This window comes from Suillus subalutaceus (assembly GCF_016647625.1).
Source record: "Suillus subalutaceus strain FC151 chromosome Unknown DFJ58scaffold_230, whole genome shotgun sequence".
NCBI classification, from domain to species: Eukaryota; Fungi; Basidiomycota; class Agaricomycetes; order Boletales; family Suillaceae; genus Suillus; species Suillus subalutaceus.
This window is the reverse complement of record NW_024540479.1, coordinates 1-13750: the sequence shown is the minus strand read 5'-3', so window position 1 is coordinate 13750 and position 13750 is coordinate 1. Positions and strand designations below refer to the sequence as shown.

The following is a 13750-nucleotide window of genomic DNA, read 5'->3' as shown; positions in this document are numbered from 1 at the left end:
AACAGCTGCTTGTCAAGAGTTTGGCCATCGGGGCATCAACAGAACCGGATTGACAAGGTGTGAACACCCGAAATGTCCACCACTGTTATACTGGTCTTACAGTGATCCCACGGTCCTTTGTACACCACCACTCCACTGTACAATTTAATTTCCTCGACAAGTTCTTCATCGACTCCTTTCAAATCCTATATCATAATGTTCAGATATGTCCTGCTATGTAATGGTACCAAAAATATAGTTCTTAAATTTAGAAAATCATCGGAATCTGCAAAACATCACTCCAGAGCAATATGTTGGAATTTCACGAGCATCAAAAAGCACCCAGTTTCACCCCTTCCACTTCATCTGCAAGCATTACAAATGTATTGGAAGTAGTGGAGATGATTTTAGTCAAAGTTTCATTAGTGCTACTACACGTTGTGATCCACGAGTGATGGTATGAGTTTGTTACCCAGACTAAGCTTGGACACGAGGTGCCGGTTTGACTCAGTCTTGCTCAACATCCCTCATTCACTGCCAGTATTCAACATATACCTTCTAACTACCCATATAGTCTTTCAACATGGTTGGGAGGCCAAAATCGTTGACGAAGAAGGCACAGGTCTCACGTGAGGAGAAAGAGAAAGTCATGGCTCGTGCTGTGGCTAAGTACCAAGCTGAACTTGCAAAACCGAGCTCGGAGAAGAAACAAGGCCTTCGTAAAGTGTGTATGGATGTTCAGAAGGCATACCTCAAAGAAACGGGACGATTAATCAGTTTAAATCATAATACTCTGGCAAATCTCGCCAAGGGAGGAGTTTGGCTTAGTGAATTCAATAGCTCCACGAAAAGCTGGCTCACACCCACAGAAACAGACAAAGTTCTCGAATACATTGTCGAAATGGCTAGACGTGGCTTTCCGCTTAGCCACAAGCGTCTCAAGGAACATGTTGATGAAATCTGTCAAGCTCGACTTGGAGATGCCTTCCCGGAGTCTGGAGTGGGAAAAAACTGGACTCAGCGTTTCGTTGAGAAGCACTCCGAGCATCTACGAGCTTACCAAGCACATTCACTTGATGGTGCTCGTGGCCGTGCTGTGAACCCAACAACTAACAATGCATGGTTCGAAATGTTGAAGGATGTCCTGGAGAGTGGTGACAATGGTGAACCCATGGCACCAGAGTGTATTTGGGGTGTTGATGAGACTGGAATTCAACCAGGAGGAGGAAGCTCACAAGAACGAGCTCTCGGTGGAGCTGGAAAACAAGTCCAGTATCAGCAGCGAAATGGCAGTCGTGAAAATATTACTGTTTTGGTCACAATCTGCGCAGATGGGAGTACAATTGCACCCGCAGTGATCTTCAAGGGAAAGGCATATCAATCAAAGTGGAACGAAAAAAATCCACTCAAAGCATCGTGAGTCATGTGTTATCTTATGCCATAATCACACCTATAACATTGTTCCTCGTAGGATTGGTTATTCAAAGAAGGGTTGGACTGACGGTGAGATTGGTACACTCTGGATCAAGCAATTCGATGAGCAAACACGTGAAAAGGCAAATGGTCGTGCTCGCCTACTTCTCATTGACGGGCATAATTCTCACTACACTCGTGCATTCCTGGAGTATGCTCGACAGCACCAAATTCATGTCCTTTGCTATCCCGCACACAGTACCCACATCTATCAGGGCCTAGACGTTGCAGTGTTCGGTGTCCTTAAACAGTGTTGGTCAGAAGAACGAGATAAATGGGAGCACGAGAAAGGAGAGAAAGTTACGAAGAGCAACTTCCTTGCTATCTATGGTGCTGCCCATGTTCGCGCGCTCACGCCAGAGACCATTAAATCCGTGTTCCGAAAAACCGGTGTATGGCCTTTCAATCCTAAAGTTGTCACAGATGAGATGTTGGCTCCTGCTCGTGAATCATCTAACCAGGGACACCTCCCAATCACTCCGGAATCACCTGTTCGAGCCGTTTTAGAGCTGTTTAGAGACCTGCAACCCAGGGAAAGAACTCGTAATTGTGGTATACAGCTTGCTACAATTGCCGAAGAAGATGGTAGTAGTAATGACGAGACAACTCCAGGTAATTCTCACTGTTTGAATTCTGAAGATTGGATCAATAATTTATCAATCAGCAGATGAGAACACTTACGAGAACAATAATCCTTTTCAGATTGGTGGTAGAACCATTCACGATGTCTTCGCACGACTTGAAGAAACATCTGCTCGATTCCTTATATCATCATCTCCTATCAAATCAAGTTCAAGGTTGCCTACCATGCCACTAGCAATAATCTCACCCATTAAACGTGCACCAAAATCAAGGTTGCACTGCAACGTGTCCTCAAAGTCAACGAGGGAGAAAAAAGCTCGAGGAGACAGTCAAAAATCTCACCAAGCAGGTCACAATGCTCAAAGAGCATGTAAGCGCCCTTCAAGCGACTGTAATTCTCCAGGGACGCTACTGTGATCGAGTTCGCCGTCATCTCGAGACACAAGAGAAGAAAGGCTGTCAGGACAGTGACAATATCAAGTTAAATGGAGATGGTATGCCAAGGCTACTTACCAGTGATGAGGTCTTTGAGAAAGTCCTGCAATACCAGGAGCATCAACAGGCAAAAGCAGCCGAGAAGGAAACAAGGAAAGCAGCACGGGAGGCACGAACACAAGAGATGACAGTGTGGATTCAAGAGGATGAGGTGAGAAAAAATCGAAATAAAGCCAAGACTGAGCAGTGGAAGGTAGCCGTTAAAGAGTGGGAGGCCGAGCAAGTGCTGGCGAAGCAAGAAAAGCGAAAACCACAATGGAAGAAGCCTGTCCGTGGACCACTCGAGAAGCCTTGTCCTAAGCCGAAGAATCCAAGGAAAAATGGTGGAATTGTTGATGAAGAGGATGGGCAAGATCAAGGAGAGTTCATTGACATTCACAAAGGGTCGATTGGTGATGACAGCGAGTACGAGGATGACGAGTAGGATGAACAGCGCAATGTGACATGTGTGACACGTTGTTACACACCGACTGTACAAACCAATTGGGAAGGCGAGAAAATGACTTGCTCGACTGCGTGAAGTGCTGCAAACCACGCAGGACTTAGGATATTTTAAAAAACATGGTAGAAAGTAGATAAAAGCCTGCTCTGTCAGACGTACCAGACCATTTTTTTTATATTGAAAATTTCATATTACTACACTCGTTTCTTCATTTCACCATCCAAAGGAGCGGTTGATCACTGTACCTGCAGGCAGCATACTTACCGGGGGCACATCTTCAATAGTTTCAGCAGTGTCTGGCTCAGTAAATACATCGGTTACTCCCGTTTCATCAATGCCTTGCGGCACCCCTGCGTAGGGTGATGCACATGACCCATCTCAGAATGCATCATTGGAGAATGTTCCTGCCGCAGACCGGCCCTTGTCATCCGTGTCCTCCCATTCCCAGTTGTGGTGAGGGCATGGTTGTCCGGCGTGGCCGAGGTAAATCTGAACCCCTATCTTTGTCAGGGTGGTCCTCTCGAAGAAATCCCCATTCCATTGGCTGATCCGGTGGAATGGGAGCAGTGCATGTCGCGTCCGGCAGCATTTGGTACAGAATATCGGCTCGGAGATACAGTCGTGGCATTTCTGGGCTCCATCGCTGTCGCACAAACAGCACACCCTATCGGCAGGTGGTGCTTCCCTTTCGAGGAGGATGTTCAGATAATCTAGGGTTCTAAACTTCCACTGCCGAAGATATTCATTTGGACTCTGGATTCAACATCAGAGCAGTCAGACATCGAAGGTTAGGAGTATTTGACTTGCCATGGTCGTCCTTTTTTTCTTCCCTCGGGTCTTCGGAAGTCGCATGGGATTGATGCTGCCTAGTTCTTCATAGCCTCCCTCAAATTCTTAAGAGAACCTATGCATCAAATCTTCCGAAGGCTGCTTGGTAGGTGACTTTGTTGGTGAAGACTGCACTGATTTCCGTGGGTTCATCCGTTTGTCTGGCACCCACCGACCTTTCATCCCTCGAGTGGTTTTTTTCTGCTCCCATTTCACCAGGAGGGCGGTTCCATGAGGCGTGACCTCCTTTGGCTTTGACTTGGCCATTCTGAGGTGTGAGATGATGGAGGTCAAGAGTTGATGTGTTATTGCATTTAATAGGACCGTCGCTAAAGCGGCTATTATTGTTTCAATGCTGGAATTTCAACAGCAACACAAGGTTTTCATCATTATCAATGAAATAGTATATCATAACAAATTACATGGCTATGGAATGATTAGGAAGATGAATGCAATGACCTAGCACAACTATATGAAGACAAACAAATCACGGTCAAGACAAATTAGCCTACACTAATAGGATTGTTAGCATGGCAGAGAGAAACCTTATGTGCTTTAAGCCCTTCAAAGTGTGTGCAATATATTACCAGCCAAATGCTTAATGATTCCTAATGAAATTGTACTGGACAACGCTAGTCTTCACTAATAGGATTGTTAGCATGACACAGAGAAACCTTATGTGCTTTAAGCCCTTCAAACTGTATGCAATATATTACCAGCCAAATGCTTAATGATTCCTAATGAAATTGTACCGGAAAACACTAGTCTTCACTAGTAGGATTGTTAGCATGACACAGAGAAACCTTATGTGCTTTAAGCCCTTCAAACTGTATGCAATATATTACCAGCCAAATGCTTAATGATTCCTAATGAAATTGCACCAGACAGCACTAGTCTTTTCAGTCGAGACCCAGTGCAATCGCTTATTTGTAGCCACATAGATACTAATTATATAAACCCTAAACAAAACAACGATGCTCAAATTAAACTTCTCTCAAGACTCTTCTTGCTCCCTTCTGTCTTCTTCTTCTTATTATTATTATTATTATTCCTACATCTTTCTTACATGGCAGGAAATGACTCAGAGACGGATGGAGGGCCTCCTGAGCAGCTGCCTTTGAATGAAGAAGAGATGGCCGTGCTAGAGGCCTACCTTGACCAATGGAATTCCACTTCGGGTGAAGAGAGAAATACAGTCTGGGGGGATGCCACAACAGAGGCTCAGCTGAAGGCACCTGCCATGAATGCCAAGCTGTTGAGGTCCCGGAAGAAAGTGAGTACGACTTACCATTAACCCCCGGGCACTTGTTAAGATGGTTGCTGTCTAGGTCTACCGAAAATGGCGGCAGAATCATGGAGAGAAGAAGGATGGAAAACCTCCCATCAATCTAGGGAGGAAGTGGACGTACTGGTCAGTGGTAGAGTCGCTGAGGAAGAAGGAGCTGCTGAAGACAATCGAGGATGAGACTGGGGCGAAGCCTGGGGAACAGGGGATGATGAATTATTACGCCAGATATCTGACAGAAATGGTGAATTCTCTTACCGAGAAGGAGGTTGAGGAAGCAACCGAGATGGCTGCGCAGTGGAACAAGCAGGGAGTTCCACCCGAGGTTCAAGCTGACACAGCAAGGTGCAAGAGCGACGAGATTCTCCAATATGTAGCGAAGGAGATATTCAAGAAGGCCGGAATGCGACTGTTCATGCTTTCTGCCTGGAAGACCAAGAAAGGAAAACTCATGGTGTCTGGGTGAGCAAAATCACGGGTCAAATCAAACAAGTCTGAAAAACTTGCAGCCATGACTACAATGACGAGGTTGGCAAATGGGAGAGCTTCGCGAATTCCTCTGACTGGCAGACTATATTGCCGGAGTGGGAATCTTATGCTGGCAGGCAGTTCGGTGAGCAATTCGTGGCACATTCGGGAGTAGCAGAAAACTGACGGGCCACGAATCAACAAGATGCTGACATCGAAGATGATACTGTGGTGAAGAAGGGCCGGAAGAACAATGCATACACCCTTGATATAGGTGACAATGGATGTCCCATCCTTCCGGACCACGCAACCATGGATTCCGACACCCGGAAGGCTGTTGTCCGAGCTTTCTTGAACTGGCATTATCGTGAGTCAATCCCTTTGGGTTATGGGATGATCTGATGGCATTCACAGAGGACTGTAGTGGAAAACCCAAGGACCCGGTGCCTTGGAAAGAAGTCATCCCTAGACAAGAAGAGCTTATTCCGCCACCATATCTTCCCGAGGGGAGAAAAATCTGGGAACCATCAAGGATGAACCGGGATGAGGCAACCGAGTTACTGGACTTCTGGTACAACCGACAGGAGAACTGCCAGGATATTGTATTTGAGTTCCATGGGTGGTGGAGCAAATCTGACAAGGATATCAAACCTCCTGTAGCATGGATCAATTCATCTGAAGTGGACGGCCGGCTGAAAAAGAAGTTGAGAGAGAAGTGCAAGGCTGCATTGACCCGAGGAAAGCCCACAACTTGGGTGATAGTTTCTTCCGACAACTCTGAGGGCGAATTTGATCAGGCAAGGGCAAAGTCGACCAAGGTGATAAAACCGACACAGAAGTTGCAATCTCGGGTGAACACAGAGGGCTCGGAGGACGAGTTCAATGCGCTGGATTCGTCTGAAGAGTCATCCGATGGGACCGACGAGCCTGTTAAACCGATGAAAAGGATATCCGGGAGGACAGATGCTCAGCCAAAAAGAAAAACAAAGGCGCCCCAAACTGAACAGGATACTAGCATGGACGACGGGAGTCAGCTGGTGCCACAGAAAAAGCCTCGTGCACAATTTGCTGTTATGAGCCAGGCCCATGCTGCTGCTCCCAAGAAACAAGACAATGCTGTTCCTCAAGAACAGTCTGGCGCACAACCGGCAGCAGTGTCCGGAGTGAGTGAATTGTCCAGCATTGTAGATGGGGCGGAAACAGTAGAGCCATCTGCTTCAAGAGCTCCGCCCACTCCTGTGGAGAAACCCAGGAGGGTCGGGCCTGCATCCCATCCCGGCGGTATGGTTCGCAGTAATCCCAAGTCAGTCGAACAACCAGCGTCTTACAAGCCTGTTAAGGAGTCGGGTTTGTAACAAAGCATTGTTCAGATGGCGCATTGGATCGGTCGCCCGTGAAAAGGACTCGGGTGGAAAAAAGTGGGAAGAAATGTCCTGCCGAGGATCCCCTGGAAGGATCTCCCGCCAAACGCACAAGAAGCAAGACAGCAGATGTTCTTCCGAAAAGGTCCAAGAAACCCAACTCCCAATATGCAGGCAACTTCGCCAAGTCGTGAATATTCGGATGTTGTACAAACATGGCCATCAATATATTACAACTGGGTATGATAGCGATTTAGGTACACTAATGTCAACTACCGAACCCCATATTCCATCTACTGCGCCCCATCCTCATTCTCCAGAGACTTGATCACATGGTCCACTGTTTTCAACAGCCGGCGTTGAAGATGTATGAGCCTGTGCAACTTGCACATGTCATTGCCGGCATTGGTGACCCGGTTGTGTGCATCCGCAAACATATCTAACAAGTGCCGGTTTTGACAGAGGATAAGCTCTGGGGCCCGGGAGTTGTTCAATCCATGCATGGCATTCTGGACGAGGGCATGCATATGGTCGTCGCCTGACATGATCAGCTATCTTCCTGGTGAGCAAAAGGGTTGGCTTACTAAATACATCATTGCTGATCGATTTGAGCCGGCGATTGGTGTGGAGCATCTGCTGTTTGGCTTGACTGTCAATGTCACCCACTGTGGTATCCGTTAGTCTTGCGTCCTTCCACATTTTGCAAAAACCCACCTTCCGGTGATGAGGCCCGATCCGTGTCCTCGTCCAAGTCCATTTGTCCGGGTGAGGAAGGCAAGGGGCTGAGAGGGCTGGAAGATCTAGAGTCGACTATGGACGCTGTCAATACTTTGCCGGGCTGGAAATGCAGGGACTTACCATTGCCCTCCCCATTTCCTTGGACTCCCCACCCGAGATCATAAACCGGCTCATCTTCATTGGTGAGGTCGATTATGTCTGATAACAAGGTCAATTAATGCCTTCTACCGGAAATATCGAGACTTGCCTTTCTTTACTCAGGCGTTGGCCCCTTCATCAGTCAGGTCTATCACATCCGGTTGCATGGGCGGGAAGTTCCTGGAGTAGGTGAAGGTGACATCCCTTCTGCTCGAGTTGAACTGTCAATGATTGCTCGAGGTGGAAGCCAATGTACTTACTTCGGTTTCCCCACCCAAGATCATACCCAGGTCCATCTCCATCCTCAGATATCGTGTCGTCTTGTTCCATAGGCGCATCACCCGACGACTGCAGATGCAGACCCCCACCTGAGATTGTAACCCAGCGAGTCATCTCCATCCAAGAGCACTTCGATTCTCGGATGTTCGAGCTCACTGCTCGATGTTTCTTCTCCCCATCCAGATCGTACGATGGAGCGCCATCTTCGTCGGGCTGGTTTGATTGCATTGGCCCCCACCCAAGAGTGTATGCAGGGTCCATCATCGCGGTCATCTAATCAGATGGTGAGTCGCCAATTGCACCGTCAGGCTGGATCGCTTACCTAACATCAAACTCTCCCCCGAAGGCGACACCTCATCTTGGGTCCATCCGAGATTGTATGAGGGAGCGTCTTCATCCATGAGTTGGTCGATTTGTTCCTCCTCACGAAGTGACTCCACCGTTGGAGACTCTGTGGACGCCGGGTGTTGGTCCTGGGTCCAATCCTGACTGCACATTGCTGGGGATTTGGGGTGAGTTCTTTTCGGGAGAAGAACCCGCACAACGATCACATACCAGCAAGCTCATCAATGTACTCATCGATGCCGGAATAGGCCCTGTCATAAGCATCGGGATCTGAATCACCCAGATGACTTTCTGGCATCTCGATCCGATGCTCTGGACTGATGTTGTATCCTGCAATTGATTTGGTCAATTTCTACCAAAGAAGATTTACCGAAAAAGGATGGACTTACTTCGAAATTTCAAATCTTTAAATTTGTGTGTCACCCTGGGGGGCGTCCACTGGTCTATGGGGATAAAATCACCCATCCATTCTGCAAGGGCTCTTTTTCTATCAGTGCCATTGTGAGACTCACCGGCTGATGGAGCATTAAGCTCACGAGTTTCCAACGGTGTTGAAAAATGAACTCGTCGGGTGGTCATGTTGCGGGTGCTGGAGAAGGGTGTGCTGGTTGACGGATGGATTAAATAGGGAACAGCAAAATGGTCCAGCAGTTGGACTTGTGGATGGAGAGTGGATTGACCACCCGTTGGCCCTGGTCAACAATGGTGGTTTAATGTGCGCCGTGGAAATGGCCGGTCTTCTATTATTATATAATAAGTTGTGGTCAAGGCACAATGGACACGCGGTCCCGGGAAATTCCACCCGTAGTGTGGCCGAAATAGTTGTTCCCTATATATACATCCCAAGTTTGGCCCCGACTTTTTCCCTCTCAACTCCCAAGTCCCACACCCGTGTTTCATACTGCTTTTCAATCACTGCTTTTTTACAATATCTTCTGCCCAACAAGCCAACCAACAACTCAATCTTGTCACCGAGAAAATCAGGCGCCTGCTACAAAGGTCCAACAAACTTAAGGTTGGTGACCTGGCTGCCAAAGAATTGGCACATGAAATTGCCGTCACTTTGGTGAGTCATTTGATCTCCCTGTTTGACTTTTAACTTTGGATGACAGATTGATTTTCTTTTTCAGGCAACCAGCATTCGTCCAGCATGGTAATGCTGCCACTGCCTTGGCGCCGCTACTCTTGTCCTGTGCCGCCAAAATACGGGACAAGAGTGGCCCAAATGGCAGGAGGTGAAGGCCCTGCCCAACTGGAATGCTGTCTCGGACGGCGATCCTCGCATCCACGGGCCACCCCTTGTTCGCCAAGACTTTGGGTTATCAATGCCTGAAGTCTCCATCGCCACCTCCTGTCCCCACATCCTCTCAGCAAGAGGTGGCAGCAATTCTGGTCCCGACGCCTTCCCCTGCCCTGCCACCTCCCGCCAACGTGACCCGGGCCCCACAACCTCTTCATGCCAGGGTTTGGAAACGGCAACAAGCGCAAGGCCCCGTCACCCAAACTGGTCGTCGACCAGGTTGAACTGCCGGCTCCTGCGCCTAAAAAATGCAAGATGAGCAAGGCACCGCCTGCTGGGACTAAGGAGAGAAAAAACTCCCAAGTCCAAGGAGTTCATCAGCGATGATGAGGATGATGAAGTCCCGGCCGACCAGGTGATCTATGTCAAGGTGAGTGTTATCATTGAAAGAATCTTAGACAATTCACTAACTTTAACCCAGAGCAAAGTCAAGACCAGGCCAAGCACTCAACCCACCATCCCGCAGATAGAAAAGCCGGATGCAACTGAGGTGAGTATCTAACCCGATCATTGTTATAACTCTTGCTGACTTTCATCTAGTCCTTGGACTCTTCAACCGAGGATGCCACAGCATGGCCCTCTGTGCGCATCTTCGGCATGCAGTGTGAGAGGTGTATCAAGGACGATATTCCCTGCGCTGTCATCCTCGGCAAGAAGATGGGTGAGGTCCGCAAGTGCTGTCGCAACTGCGACGAGAAGAAAACCAACTGTGTCCGACCAAGCTCCGAGTAGGAGCAACAACTTCGGGCCGTGGTCGCCTTGAAAAAGGCCAAGGTCACGGCAGCAGCCGACAAGAAGGCCCGGGGTTCCACCCAGAAGAAGGCGCCAGCTCCCCGGGCCAAGTCACGCGCTCACTCAAAGGCCCCCATGAGCACCCGCTCCACCCGGGCTGTATCTCAAGTCCCGCCGGTCACCAAGAAGGTTCTGCCACCCTCCCGAAGATTCCACAGATGAGGATGCAGAGGGTGTGGATGAACCCAAAGCTGGTACATAAGTGTCTTGATGTTTTTGTCCACTCATGCTCATATCTTTATGTAGCAGCGGCCTCAACCAACCAGCTCAACGCCGGAGCACCGGCACCAGCTGATGGCAATGAGCATGCCCAAGGTATGTGACACATTCTCAGGCACTTGTTTTCGGCTCACTGTTCAGCAGATGCAGCACCCCTTGCCGAATGTCGCTGCGCCAACTCCCGTGATTGACAACTGACGTCAACATGGGGCCCCTCACCGGCGCAGCATCGGGACTCCCCAGCCTTACTCGACATCCCTGACACCCAGTGCCTCAGCCCACCCCTCTCAACATATTCCAGAGCATCGAGGCCCTGGGCGACAAATTCGCCGGTCTGTTGAAAACCTCGGGCGATCGGACGGAGGTGTTGTACCAGCAGATGGACTCCCGGTGTCATGCATGGTATGCAACTCATACCATGACAGATACACAAGAGATGTGATAAGGATGGTATAATAGACCCTACTGTATCCTATCACCAAGTTACCCATCATTTTCCCCTTAGTTATTAGCTAGTATTTTCACTTTCAATCTTCACTTCCATTTTTCATGTATTTCTATTTTGTTCTATGACATTCCATCTCTTTCTATTTTCCTCAGGCATATTCAGCCAACAGACTTTCTTTTCAGCCACCAAGCATGTTTGTAAGCATGTCATGTGACTGGTAGATATCATGATTCGTCATGCTTTGTAAGATTTCTAACTGTATTTATAAGCTACTTAGTAAGAAGGCTAATTCAGCACACCAAATGGCATTGTTAGTAAGCACATCCTTACCAATCCATGTGATGACTCATGCCATGATTCGTCATGCTTTGTAAACTACACTGTATTTATAATGTAAATTAGTAAACAAGCTGACTCAACACACCAAATGGCATTGTTAGTAAGCACATTCTTACCAATCCATGTGATGATTCATGCTTTGTAATCAGGGCCTCCAAAGGTATATAAGGAGCCCAATTTTGCCATGTAATAAATGGAGCACTTCCCACCTTCACTCATCTCAAACAGTGTGAGATTAAGTAAGAACCTAAGTACAGGCAATTCATTAGCCTCAAAGTAAGACTAAGAAACAGTTATTCAATTATATACTACCTTACAGGGGTTGATTATATAATCTATCAGCTATTCTAACTAAGTTTAAACCCATACTATTTTTCCTCTCTCTTTTACAGGAAGGGAGACGCGATCACGCTACACATTCACGCTACACGCTACATGGGCACGCTAACTCTCAGACACAAATCATACCGTAGACTCAGTATACAGAATCAAATTGTTTTAAACTAACCAAGGAACAAGGAAAGAAGGTATATTGAAATAAATCCTCCCAAGAACTCACACGTTATCTACCACGAAAACTAGAAAAGTCATAGACCGTGTACTTAAGGACTGGCAATAAGTCTTATCCTATATAGTTTGTGTTGTCACTATATAAGCGGCGTACATAAGACCCTTAAGTAAGAGGACACCGGGAGGAATATTATTTCCGATGGAGACAGGTGGGCCCATATATGCTGAGTTATATATATCATCGATGATAGTGGATGGGCTGGGAGAAATATATTATGGAGATGGGTGGGCCCATGTGGGGTAATATGTAGAGTAGGATTGACATATATATAGACCTGAGGAGATATGTATAGCAAATAGTATTATATAGACGGGTGGGCCGACGTATCAGTATTATTTTGTAGACGGATGGGCCAAGGGAGCGGTGAATAATTGATTAGATAGACCGGGTGGGCCGACGTAGGGAAATATTAGATAGACGGGTGGGCCGAAGTGGGGGGTAATATTAGATAGACGGGTGGCCGAGGGTGAGGTGAATTATTTATTACATAGACGGGTGGGCCGACGTGGGGTCCATATTAGATAGACAGGTGGGCCGACGTCGGGTAATATCAAGTACCAAGTACTAAAACCCAAAACCCAAAACCTGAAACCTGAAACCCGAGCCCTGAACACCCAGACTCGGGACTCAAGAGACTCAAAACTCAAAATTCAAAACCAACTGGAAAGTCATACATTTTACGAGTTAAGAAAATTCAAATTTAAGATGATATACATTTTTGTCATCTGGAAATACCGAGTACCGAGTACCGAGACCTGATACCCAAGACCCGATTCGGCACTCGGTAGTCAGTGAAATGAGTACAGAAATACATAAGATACTACACATTAGTTTCAAATTTTGACTTGTGAATCACAAGTCTCAGTCTCGAGACTCGAATCACCGAGTACTGACTACCAAGTACCAAGTACCAGTGCTGAGTGCCAGTGCCAGTGCCGAGTGCCGAGTGCCGAGTGCCGAGTTCCGAGTGCCGAGTTCCGAGTGCCGAGTGCCCTGAGGCTTCCGGGTATTAAAACACAGATAGCCCTCGCTCTCAGGGGGTCATCAGAATTTAGATCACCTCAAACAGATGTGATTTGGGTGAGATATGAGCAAAATACTATATACCGGGTGAATTTCAGCATTGGAAGTTTGATGCTTTCGATGTTTTTGATGTCGGGTCTTGATGCTTTCGGGCATTAACATGTAGATAGCCCTCGATCTCAGGGGTGTGGCAAAATTTAGATTGTCTGAAACAGATATAATTTGAGTGAGATATATGCAAAATACCACACACTGACTACCGAGTGCTGAGTACCAAGTGCCAAGTGCAGAGAGTTCCGAGTTCCGAGTTCCGAGTTCCGAGTTCCGAGTGCCGAGTGCCGAGTGACCCGATGCTTTCGGGTATTAAACCCTCCCGCTCTCAGGGGCCCGTCAGAATTTAGATCATCTCAAAGGATGTGATTTGAGTGAGATATGAACAAATACTATATACCGGGTGAATTTTGGCATCAGAAGTTCAATGCTTTCGATGTTTTTGATGTCTGGTCTTGATGCTTTCGAGCATTAATATGTAGATAGCCCTTGATCTCAGGGGTGTGGCAGAACTCACATTGTCTCAAACAGATATAATTTGAGTGAGATATTTGCAAAATACTATGTATATACTGACTACCGAGTGCTGAGTGC

General features: G+C 47.4%; 4 protein-coding genes across 4 annotated transcripts; 2 read left to right on the top strand and 2 right to left on the bottom strand.

Annotated features, from left to right (window-relative positions):
• Nucleotides 1-3349: 3349 nt before the first annotated feature.
• DFJ58DRAFT_670575 (uncharacterized protein) lies at nucleotides 3350-3601 on the bottom strand (the record flags this gene model as incomplete). The annotated part of the gene is made up of 1 exon (XM_041382876.1): nucleotides 3350-3601. A coding segment is annotated over one exon (252 nt), but the record flags the coding sequence as incomplete, so codon positions are not given.
• Nucleotides 3602-4865: 1264 nt separating this feature from the next.
• DFJ58DRAFT_735769 (uncharacterized protein) lies at nucleotides 4866-6907 on the top strand (the record flags this gene model as incomplete). The annotated part of the gene is made up of 5 exons (XM_041386690.1): nucleotides 4866-5072; nucleotides 5128-5546; nucleotides 5594-5697; nucleotides 5758-5919; nucleotides 5967-6907. The coding sequence occupies 5 exons, from the start codon at nucleotides 4866-4868 to the stop codon at nucleotides 6905-6907; spliced, it is 1833 nt and encodes a 610-aa protein (XP_041236277.1).
• A 299-nt stretch (nucleotides 6908-7206) lies between these two features.
• On the bottom strand, nucleotides 7207-8992 carry DFJ58DRAFT_735768 (uncharacterized protein; the record flags this gene model as incomplete). Its single annotated transcript, XM_041386689.1, has 8 exons — nucleotides 7207-7451; nucleotides 7498-7578; nucleotides 7628-7723; nucleotides 7772-7849; nucleotides 8050-8341; nucleotides 8371-8567; nucleotides 8624-8743; nucleotides 8803-8992. The coding sequence occupies 8 exons, from the start codon at nucleotides 8990-8992 to the stop codon at nucleotides 7207-7209; spliced, it is 1299 nt and encodes a 432-aa protein (XP_041236276.1).
• Nucleotides 8993-9670: 678 nt separating this feature from the next.
• On the top strand, nucleotides 9671-10922 carry DFJ58DRAFT_735767 (uncharacterized protein; the record flags this gene model as incomplete). The annotated part of the gene is made up of 7 exons (XM_041386688.1): nucleotides 9671-9877; nucleotides 10018-10083; nucleotides 10135-10203; nucleotides 10254-10379; nucleotides 10436-10699; nucleotides 10752-10820; nucleotides 10869-10922. The coding sequence occupies 7 exons, from the start codon at nucleotides 9671-9673 to the stop codon at nucleotides 10920-10922; spliced, it is 855 nt and encodes a 284-aa protein (XP_041236275.1).
• Nucleotides 10923-13750: the final 2828 nt, after the last annotated feature.